This window comes from Balearica regulorum, chromosome 1 (genome assembly GCF_011004875.1).
Source record: "Balearica regulorum gibbericeps isolate bBalReg1 chromosome 1, bBalReg1.pri, whole genome shotgun sequence".
Lineage (NCBI taxonomy): Eukaryota > Metazoa > Chordata > Aves > Gruiformes > Gruidae > Balearica > Balearica regulorum.
The window spans coordinates 100,722,975-100,735,176 of NC_046184.1; the positions used below are offsets into that span (position 1 = coordinate 100,722,975).

The 12,202-nt window shown below is 38.8% G+C and overlaps 1 protein-coding gene across 1 annotated transcript in view; it reads right to left on the minus strand.

Moving 5' to 3' along the window:
• Window positions 1-12,202, minus strand: part of GABRR3 (gamma-aminobutyric acid type A receptor subunit rho3) — a 38,831-nt gene that overhangs the window by 18,449 nt on the left and 8,180 nt on the right. The window contains exons 2-3 of the mRNA XM_010304748.2: window positions 12,067-12,181; window positions 4,918-5,030 (exon numbers count right to left, since the gene is read on the minus strand). Of these exons, the coding sequence (XP_010303050.1) occupies window positions 4,918-5,030; window positions 12,067-12,179 (226 nt within the window). The 5' untranslated portion in view covers window positions 12,180-12,181. The remainder of the gene's footprint in view (window positions 1-4,917; window positions 5,031-12,066; window positions 12,182-12,202) is intronic.

Here is a 12,202-nt window from a genome sequence, read left to right on the forward strand (position 1 = left end):
AAAAAAGGCTGGTGGGCCTGTGGAGGAAGCAAACCAGATAGAAATGTAAACAAGCCCCAGAGAAGTGAAGCTATGTGGATGTATTTACTTTCCTCTGGCAATGAGTGAAACAGGAGAATTACTGGCAATAGTGTTTTTCTTCTTGTTACTGTTTTGTTGCTTTCTTATTTATGTGAGAAATGAAGGTTGACTGGTATGAGTAGCAGTCAGCTCTTGGAATGGAAGAATTAGCAATGTCAGAGAAAAAAATCCAGGAGAAGGAGTCTATTAGAGGTCTTGCAAATTACCAAAATATTTCCCTCCTGTTCTGGTCCCCAGCTATTCCTTCCAGTAACCCCTGAAAAAAAGCCATTCCACTTTCATCAGAGTGAGTCTTTTCCACCACAGTGAGAAGATATTTCTGACGTTTCAGGGAGGGTTGTGGTGCAGAAAACAACTTGGTGGCAAAGAGCTATTAGAATCACAGCATTCTTTGAACATTCATTGGGGCCTATTTTCTTTCCTTTTCCCCCATTTATCTACATATTAATTTAAATGTTACTAATTTAGCTTGAGGAGGAAGGAAGCATAAGGAGGAGTGAGCTAATGGGATCTCTGATCCTCTGAAAATTTGGAATTAAGATTATGCTTAATTGCAGATTGGGATGCAAATTGTCTAGAAAGACTGTTACCTCTTGACCAGCTAAATGCTACTAAATTCACTTCCATCGTTTCTAATACTTGCTAATGTTATCATCCTCTATATTGGTTGACAAAGCAGAGATAACCAATTTTAAAACTTCTTTAACTAACACACTGTTAGTGTAGGAAATGACAGGTCCTTAAGACACAATGTAAAAGAAAAATAAAGTTGTCATACCTCAATATACATATATAGACCACACAGTGAGAACCTGCATGTACACAGTGACAATGGTCATGTGGTTCCATAATCTTTAGATTGTGCGGAAGGGTGTTACAGCAATGACTTATGCCAATGTTTTGAAATAAGATAGCTCAGAAAAGAATAGAATATAGATAAATAGATGTATAGTAGAAAAGAAAGTAACTTCAAGGCATTTCTAAGGATTTGCTTTAACACCTCTCTCAACATACACGGTTTTGGCTGCTAAGGCAGTGTGCATTATGGCCCTCAGATCTGAGCTGCTAGAAGTCTCTGTTCATTGTCTGATATTGGCCTGTGCTCACCTTTTCTCACCGAGTTTAAAACATGGGGATGACCATTCCAAAAAGTGCAAGAAACATAATTAAATTTCTTACTTTTTTCCCAGTCCAACCTTAAGCTATCTTCTCACAGATTATCAGTTTATGGGGCTACTGAAAAATCAGTTGAAGTACTTTCAGCCACAGTAGTGCAAAGATATATAAGTAATGAAAAGATCTGACTCTGAGTCTACTCACAATCTTTGATTTCCTTTGGAAGGATCTATGCAGACAGACAGCCTCACCAGAACTGCTAAAGGATTATTATATCATTGCAGGACCCCTAACATACCCATCTGCTGGCCTTTATCAGTGCTTCTGGAAGCAGCAAGGACTAAACATAATTCCTACAGTGTGCACTGATGCAGTTGGTAAAGCTGTTTGAGCTAAGGAAACATACTCCTCCTAGACCAACGTCTAGTGGAATTATGCAAATCACTATGCTGGTCCACATCTGTTTGTGTCAGCAGGGGTCCATCTATTGGAGACTTCCAAGCAAAAAAGGCCCATGACATTACATAGAAGGCAACAAAAAAACAAAACAAAACAAAAAAAAATCCAGGAAAGGAAAAAAAATACCAATCCCTGCCCCCACAAACAACAACTGAAGAGCCTGACTTAGGGAAAAAGTGCAATGTAACAATATAAGTTTAGTATTTTAAAGAACATTTGGGTGTACTGAATTATTGGTTTGCTTCACTCAACCTCACTGTATAATGAACTGCACACAAAGTAATATTTCTATAGCAAAAATGTAGAAACAGCTTGCTAGCAGCTTGTTGGTTTTGCTTCATCTTGACACGGTATGCTTCTCAGACTTTGATCTCTAATCTATTAATAAATGGACAATGTCAGGACTAAATTTTAAAATCAACAGAGTCAAATTCTGATTGTGCAGCTGGAATGGCATTGCAATCAACAGAAGAATGCCAAAATACACTTACATAAATGACAGCAGAGTTGTGTCCATTTGGTCAAAAAAAGGATCTCTTACCTCCCCTTTCATGAGAAAGCAACCAGTCATGTGGAGCAAATTATTTCCAGTAAAGCTGCAGCTGGTAGCATCAGTATCCAACAGTTCTACATTCATTTTCCCATTTTTTTCCTGTGCATGTTTTCTCAGTTTACAAATCAAATTCAGCATATGCTCTCTCTGTTTTTCCTTTGTTACTTAATTATAAATACTAAAAAGTCTGGGTCCTCTAGTCTGCCTCATTAACTTTGCATGTGTGGGGCTAAATGAAATCAAACAAGCCAGATTTAGATTTAAGAATTCCCTGAACTGAGGGCTCTCTAGCAGGTTCAAAACAGCATAAATTTTCCAGCTCCTTTTTCTCCCAAACTGGTGCAAAGGATGATTGACCTTCTCAGGCAAAGGGGCACAGTGGAACTAGATTAACAAAATCTGTCATTCCAACTCCCTGACATACCCAGAAAATTACAATGGTGTATGGGAGAGGGCAAAAAATTGTCTCTCTTCTAAAAGTAAAGAATAATTTTAAAATACTTGTTTTTCACCCAGCTGTTTTTACCTGGTTCTTTTTTCTCCCATCAGTATTGTGAATTGATGCATTGTGCTGAGCTGAATAAATCATGCACTGTGGCATGTTGACAGTACAAGCCCTTCATGAATCACAGTACTGAAATGCTTCATTAGATTTGATAAAAACAAACCCAAAATTTCATCTGCTTTAAATACATAAAGCCACAGTGTTGTAAGTCTTTATGCAGTTCAGGGCTATGTTACAACTGCCATGGCAATGACTGCAGCAATGGTATCTCTAATTTCATCTTCTTCTCTAGTTAAGTTTCCTTCTGCTGCACACTTAATCATCAGCGTTCTTCAGAGAAACCCATACACTGTCTCTGCTGTCATACAATAATTCTGGGTATGTTATTCAGATTCATGATTCAGTTGGTGAGTTTTCTCCTCTGATGAGGTCACACATGTGCACTAACTCTCCTGCTGCCTTATTAACCTGCCTCTTGTGAAAAACAAACCATTCTTTACTACTGTAACATCACTGAAATCAATGGTAAGATATGAACAATGGAGTACAAATTTGGGATCAACATTCATTTCACTAAGACTTTCCTCACTCTGTGCTGTAAAAATGTTATTGGATCTATGTTTTAGTCTGAGGGAGATTCACACATAAGTATTCCACATATCAAGAGAGTTCTGAAAATTTGGAAGTGCGTGAACTAGTGGATGTGACTGTAAAAAGTGCCTCCCATGCCACTATGTCACGCGGCTGATAGAAGAGAAGCAAAGCTGATGCACTCTTCTGCTGAAAGCTATTTCTGAAAGACAGGAGTACAGCTGAAATCATACACATGGCAATGTGATTATTGAGAGGCCTGTGCAATGAAGTCAGTGGAAAAACTACAGCTGGCTTCAACAGGAATTGAATGGGCTTTATGACTAGTCATCTGAAAATAAAAGGACAAGGGGAAAAAGCCTGGTACAGATTCGCTGGGTGTAAAAAAATCCTCGCTGCCTGTGGAAAATTACAACTACCAGATCATAGGGTATATTCTGAAAGCTGCTTTTATGTACATCATAAGTATTGCTTTCTGGGATGATCCAGCGATAAAATACATACCAAACTGTTGTTTGCTTTCATGGAAATGCTACTTCCTTTCTGAGATGGCACTCTCAAAAATTTAAATTCCTTGTGAGACAAAGCAGGTAGTAATAAGATGTCCAGACTAACAGATATTAGACTAGACAGGTATTAGGCAAGAGGTAATCCTAACTTTTGTTGTCAAGAAACAGACGTATCTCAACTATTGTTTAAAATCAGGCAAGATTTTTGCTCTCTGACAAGACAGAATTTCTAGGGTAACAAGAAATCCTCTCACATTCTCCTGATGCATCCAGAGGAATTCTTACCCCAGGTCTCCCTCCTGGCATGCTTGCCAGGCCCTACCTCCCCGCAGCTAGTGTCAACAAGAATAGCTCCACAAACTTCAGCTAGCCTCCCAAATTTATGATTCTTTACACAGCTGATTATTGTTCCTCATATATTTTATTCTGGCCTCATAATCCAGAGCAGTTCAGTCTATTTGCATGAATCACGAACACAGAACTGGTGACGCAAAGGCTCAGACAAAGCTTATTAGTGGGGCAGCTTTCTCATTTTACCTTTCATGAAGGAGAGTCAAAATTGAATCCAAACTGTGAACATCCCACTGAATACTCCCCTTATCCACATGCAATTTAGTTAAATGAAGAAATAATCATCACAGCACCCAAGACCACAGAGACAACATGGTAATAAACTGAAAGCCTGTGGGTAGTTTTTTAATTTTGTACAGAGCAGACAGATTTAGGAATTGGTGGTTCATTTCAATCTCTCAAAATGAATTTGATTACTAAGTAATTTGCTAATTGCTACTAGACTATGCAGTTTACAGGTATACCTTAATCCCTGCTCTCAAAGAATCCTATTCTAATTTTTTTTTTAATTGGTTCTGAAAAGGAGACAATTTGAACAGTTTCTCTTATTGATATGCTAAACACAAAGAAGTCTCTTGCCTTCAAGTATTTCTGGATTTCTTCTTTCTTTATTTCCTGGAGTATAATGAAAGAGGTGAGCTGCAATTAAGTCTGTCATTCAATTTTAAGTGACGCTACTGGACAGAGTTTAAATAAACTTCCAGAGAGAGGATAAACTATTAGCCAGCACAGCGCAAACATGTGCTGCTTACCTCCAAATCCAGGTCTCAGGGCAAAGTCATGGTCCTCTATGCGAAGAAGCTGCTCGGATTTAAGTGGCCGTGCTTTGGTGCTGTCAAGTTTCCTCATTTTAATTTCTCGTTTGCTATGTTTAAAAAAAAAATGTAAGCAACTTCATTTATTTTTTTTTCTGCCTGACATTCAGAGTGCTAGTTAAATGAAGCAGGGACCCAAGAACATTGGACAATTGAATCTGGTATGATAAGGGAAACAACTGTGCTAATAAAGTCGGAGAAAGATATATTGGAAAAGGTAGGGAAATCAGGTATGAGGGTGCCCAGGTCCATGAGGAACACCAGTTATATATAAAAAGTCCCAGGAAGATCATCTAGCTCTTCTTCTATTCCCCTCAAAGACTGTATCTCTCATTATGTAAAAGATTATACCTGTTAGAAAAAATGTTACTATTCACATAATCACTTGCAACTGAGACTTGGAAATAATACCATGTATCCATGGTTTTAAACCACTTCATACATTATCCATATTACAGAGACAATTATACTTTTTATCATGAATCGATTTTTTTTTTTTTTTCCCCCCTAGGAGCTGAAATGAGTCAAGACTTTTTCAGAAGGACTGCAAAACTGATAGTCCTGGATCTAGGGGCTTGTTTTTTTGAGCTCCTCTTAAACATCATTCAGATTTGGCCAAGTTACTCCCTAGCTCGTCCCCTTACTTGCTGCTCAGACACGCAGCATTTCTTCCATATGAGTCCCATCTCCACATTTTTCTCCATGCCACACATATCTGAGCCTCTGCAGAGCACCAAGGCAACACGGATGAACTTGGGCTCTAAGCAGGATGCCATGAATTCTGTACTTCTTTCTGGTGACTGTTGCTAACTTTCTTCCCTTCACAGAACATACTGAACAACATCCCAAATTCCACTGGGAAATTCACATGCCTCAGAATGGACTCAAGCTCTCCAGATGGAAATCTCGTGTGCTGGGCCTGCATTTAAAATGAACAGCAGGTGCCCATCACAATGCAGACTCCTTTTCCATTTTTCCTATAAACAGAAACCATGGCACAAACAGCAGAGGGGTCTGGTACATGCCCATATCACAAAGATATTGGGTTAAAACCTAGACAAGATCTACAGACAGATCTAGCAGCTGGCGTGGGGGTGGGGGGGCATGGTTGCTAGAAAGAATCCATCCCACTATTTGGTCCTGCTATAAGGAAAATGCTGTGGTGTCTCCTTAAGTTTCCACTCCTTGTTGCACATCCTGCTTTAAGTGGCTGGCCCCAAGTAGTAACACAACTAGCCATGCCTAAACTGCAGAATTATGCCTAGCTTTTGGCCCCCATTTCAGGAAAGGCAGGAGAAGATTGTAAGGACCTGTGTAGTTTAATTTAGAGGAAGACAACTGAGGGAACACATCAGTCTTCAGAACACATCATGAGATTTTAGAGTGCCCTTTGCTCCATGAGCACTGCCCAGTAGGACAAGCTGTGGCAACAAGGGAGATCTGTGGTACACATTAGGAAAACCTTTCTCATGGTGAGAATAGAGAAACATGGGAACACACTGCTTGGGCAGGTTTTGAGACTCCTTTCACTCAGGCTATTTAAAAATAGGTTAGAATATATCTATAGGAATGACTTCAATATAGCTGCTTTGCCACAGGCAAGGGACCCTCCCTAGACATCACTTCTTTCATACCTTCTATGATTCTCTGGGACTTTGCTGCTAGCAACTCTAATTACTACTTTAGACTGATAGAAATCTGTTCTGAAGATTTGCCCTGTAGTCAAACACTGCTTAAGATGAGGTATGGAATGTCTTAGGATAAGGTATGCACCTGTATTTACTTAATTTTTTTCCTCCTTTCCCCCCCTTTTTTTCTTAAAAATGAAGATGAAGAAATTACTTTTTAAAATGCTATGGTACAGGATGCTGAGGTGGCTGCTGGGCTATTCAGAACCATTGGGCTTGACCAAATTAATTTACCTGAGTATTCTTGAATGTCTCTGTTGTCTGAACCAAATTATCAAGGCAATCAGAACGCCCATCAGGCATTTCAAATAAAGACTTTCATTTTCTGAGTATGAAAATTATGTCGATGCTAAAATGAAAGCCTATGCTTCAGAGAATTGAAACCATCACAGAGCAAGCTTGTATCAGAGCAGAATGGGCAGTAGGACTGAACATCTGTAATGCTCTGCAACACGTATACGTGGAAATTCTGCTGCTTGGGAACTAGTACAAGAGAAAACACTGAATTATGTTCAGAATGCCATGAATGCCATGGCACAGCTAATACAGTTTGGAAGCATTAGTTTATTTGTCATTGGATGTGCCAAGGAAAATAGCTGTTTGATGCTCCAAGGATTTCACTGGAAGAAGCAGGCTAAAACTATGATACATTTATTACAACTTCTTACTAGAAGCAAGTATGTGACTGAGGAAGACTTTCCCTAGTCACAAGAGGCAAAATATAAGCTACTAGGGCAGGAATTTTTTTTTCTTAATGAGCCACTGAGAAGAGATGTTATGGGATTTCGGTATTCCTTCTGTTTTCCTGGATGAGGACAAAATAAACAGAAATGCTGCCTATATGAAAAGTACCTTTTGTGCCCACCTATTTGAACAGCCTCTTCAAGATGATGTTCTATATACAGCTGGTGGAGTAACTATAATAATTATTTTTAGCAGCTATCAAAAGGGATTGTTCAAGCTAGGCAAGATCTTGCAGGAGTCAGAAGAGCACTTTCATTACAAACATGCCACATCTTTTCTTCAATACCTTCCTTTGGCAGAATATATTTTTTATTGTAAAGGAAAATAGGCTTACATGCAGAGATATATGCTCATAGTGCTTGCAATTAATTTCATGGTAACATTGCATGTGTAAAGGTACCAAAATTTAGAAAAATTCCATTAAAAATTCTCAAATAATTAAAAATTTAAAAAATACACTTCTGCTTCACAATTTTTCTCCTCCTTGCCTGTTTCCCCCACCCAAGGCTAAGAAGTGTTCTCCAGCAGATATTCCTTTAACATCAGCATCTGGACTCCAGATGTTGCTCTTTGGCTACAAGTTATGGTATTAACTTGTCCTCATTGCAGCATTAGTTATTTAACTGATGACTCAAAGGGAATTGCATGCATGTATTTTTGTTTACTCCCAAGAAATCCTAGACCCGTATCTAACTATTGATCAGCACCACAGCATTGTGAAATCATTTGCAGATGTTTTCCTGAGTGCTCCTTCCCATGGCACCACTTCCATTAAAAAGCAGAAGAGACAGATCTAACTAGCCTAGGTCTCAGAAAAGCTTCCCAAGGTCAGTCAAGATATACTTTTCATTCTCACAGAAGCACAGCAAAGATACCGATTGTATTTTGGTGGCCTGGCACCCTGGTCTCTTCATCACACAGCTTTGGCCAGTGCACCATAATCTAGGAGACTAAATGCAGTCATTGATTCTGTGCGTTCACTGTATGGCGTACGTCAGGCTGTGGAGTTTGAGAGGAAAAGCCCACATGCACGTAAGGAAAGGAAATCTCTCTTTACCTACGTGGGGCAGTGGTATTAAAGGGAACTCTGACAGATGGCTTGGTATTAGCATAGATCTTGTCAATACAAGTTTGTCAGTCTCAGTGAAGCACATGCCTAAGAAACTACTGCTTCCAGTCATAATAGCTCTGCTTTCCATAGCTGTATTCCAGGCAACATTTTACATTATGCAAATGAAATGGTAATCTATAATTGAATTCCAACAGAGGTCATAAAAAGCACTTGAAGGGTTTCAGACCACATAGAGAAGACACCCCTGCTGGTACTCATAGAGGAAGTTAATGGAAGGACTAGCTCTTCAGATGAAAAAAGTGAGATACACTCTTTGGACACTTCAGTAGCCAATACTGTCATATGGAATCATGGCTCAATGCCTTGGTATCTGACAGAGCTCTCAAAGAGCAGACAGTCACTGCCTACAAAACCAAAGTAACTAATTCAGAATTCTTTAACAATGCACAAATACATGACAGGCTTTTAAAGACAACTTTAGTTCCTCCTACCTAACTTTGAATATCTAATATTGAGTGCAAGATCAAAAGGCTACTCAAGGGCAGTTGGATCATTTTTCATTTAATTATGTGTTTTTATATATATAAAAATTAAGTATTTAACCACATAATGCCATCAGTGTCGTTCCATACCCAGTGGCATTCATAGGAGTGATGTGGTTAGTACCTCATCTGGTTGTCTTTCACTCATCAGGCTATCAGAAGTTTGTATTGGTTCATGCAGAAATTGGACAAGTTCATGGAAAAAAAATCCAATGAGCATCACTAAGGCTGTAGAAAACACATTCAACACAGGAAGTCACTGAGGGACATCTGGTGACTGGATATGGAGGGAAGTATTCAGGGGAAATATATGTTTGCCCTGTTCTTATTCTTCCAAACTTACACTACTTTAGTATCCAAGATACTCCACTTCCTTTATTGCTGCAGTAGGGAAAAAAAGGTCATCACATTCAAAATGAAACTTGGTAAGTTCATGAAAAGAATACTATGAAGGACCCTAGATTTAATGGCCATAAAATGCCAGTGCTATGTCCCTGAGATACTCTAGCTATAAATAAATAAAAGGTACCCAAAAAGTAAAAGTTACAGAAATCTTATTCCCAGGAGTCTGTGGAGTTATATAGCAGTGTGATCTCTTAAACTTTTAACATATTTGTCAACTTTTGAAACCCAGATAAATGTAAGCATCAAAATCACACAGTTTTCTCTCTCTCATAAAAATGCATTTCCAAGTGTTCAGTAACATCAGCAATGTGTACTGTCAAAAAGCCTAATATTTTGACAGTCAAATGTTTTGTTCTTTGCTGTAGGAAATGGACCATGAGAATAATCTCTTTCTCATGTACTTTTGGTTAATGCTTTAAAATCTTCTTTACAAGAGAATGCAGACAAATAGCTTTGGAGGGAGAATTGGGTTACTCTATTAAAACAGTGGAACTTGTAGGTTAAGTAACATTTTCACATGGGATTCTTTTTTAAAAGGCCACCCATTTAACCAAGGCCATCTGTCAGCTGTGTCCCTAATAATCCTAGTGCTGCCTGAAAGGTTTTTGCCCAGAAAGAAAAAGAAGCTGGTGGAAAGTCAGACCCTGTTGCAATGTACTGGAGGATAATGCTGCCTTTACAACAAAATCAGAGAATCAAACAAAGAGAAATTAAACATATTTGGATCCTTTCCACAGAAAAGCTGATTTGCAGCTGTTAAGCTTTGGGATCTTTTGTGGCTCAGATTCTGCAGTTTTCTTCCCAGTTCCAAATCACTACGGCCTAGGAAATCAATGGATTTGGCCATGGAAGGCCAAAAAACTGCTATGCCAGTCAGCATCAGCTGAGAATGCAGTCCTGATATTCCTCCTTGTTCCTAATCTTCCTTTCTGTTAACACACTTCTGCCTCTCTCACAGGATTGTCATATGAATCCATTTGTATGTATTAGTAAAGATCTGTGAAGACGGAGAGGACACTGTACTAAAATTGTTACTGCTGTCCTCTAGCAAGAGGTCAGCAAAGGATGTCCAGCAGGATGCCACAAAATATGCTGTTCTACCACCAGGCTTCTCTCCTGCTTTGTAGGGGTTTTTTTAAGTCAGTGATGGAGCAGCTCTTCTCAGCTCTTCCAGAACAGGATAAATGCAAACAACAGTGGCATATGTTTCCCTTTTACCACTGTCAAAAATGTATTGGCTGAGCTTAAAATAGACATTCCTTACCACTACAGCAATAAGAAGATAATTTATTCTGTTTCTATTTGATTCTTCCTGAGACTAGCAAAGCAGCAGTTTAGACCTTTTTTTTGTTACTACAAATAATCGGGCTCTAGGACTCACTCCAAAATTGTCTGAGTTTGAAACAGTCTGCTCAGTAGCCATCCTTTTCATGAGCTTTTGGCTTAGACCAAACTTGAACCTATGACCTTGAATTGAAATCCAGAAGTACTGAGTGACATAGCATCTCTGGGCACCTCCATTGTATAACTGGGATATGTTCTGTTGCCTTGCTTTGCTTAAACATGATTTTTTCAAGACATGTAGGGATTCAGAGATATGTCGCTGCTGGATTATCACATAAGAAGTGATACAGAAGAAACAGCTGTATGCCTGCTACAAAGCATATAACTCTTAAAAACAGCCTAAACACATCAGAGGAGTCTAATTATGTTACTTTTCCTCAATATGTGATATCATATGAATAAACTATGAGCTCCCCTGTCCATTTGAATAAGGGGCCAAGTACACAGAGAAATGTAACAGCTGTATTCCTTAAATAGAGCCACTTACTCCTTATTCCTTAAATAGACCTACTTATTAGAATTTCACCTACCTCCCACCTCCCAAGAAAGAGAGATTTTGCTTGGATTATCACTGGCAGTCATTGGGCTGTTTACATACTATTAGATTAATCTGGAAACACGTTCAGCAGCCTCACATAGCAGAAGTGAAATTGCATTTGTGGGAAAAAGCACTAGCACTTTGCACAGAAACTTACACGTAAAAACCTTTGTACCATTATTCATTTTAAACCAGCTCCTTGACTGTAAAGACTAAGAACTGTGACAATCTCCAATGTCTAAAAGCATAAGTATATTCCAGAAAGGGAATCCACTGTGCCATCATGACAAATAACGTAAAATTCACCTCCTTTAGTGCCATAAAAATGTCTTCTATATCTTGATAGTGTAGCTACACTGCTGTTTAGGTAATGGAAGTCACTTTATAACATTGGCATAGAACTTTGGAAGGCATTTCTGCTTCTTGTAATGAGAGCTAGAGGGCAAGAATACTTGGTACATCACAACAGTAGCCTGGTATCACACAAGTTAAAAGAGCTGTGTGTGGGGGTGTGTGTGTACATACCTGCATATACATGAAGCATTCATGAAATCACAATATGAAATGCCTGGTTATGAAAACTTAATTAATAGTTCACCATTTCTGTTTTGGGAACACCCTATCAATGTACTATGCATAGTATAAATTCAAAAACTAGCAAAACAGGACAGTGAACAAAAAGGGTACATTGAAAGGTTGCTGACAGCATAAAGTTTATCAGATGAACACAGACAGAGAGAATATATTGCTTACCTGTTATGCTTTCTCAAGAATGAGAATTGTTGGTGATGGTGACTTTGAGAAGTGTGTAGCACTGCTGTCGGCCACAGGCAGGTGAGGAACAGAAGTTTAATGACCAGGACCATCTCTTCCAAAAGAGAAATGCACC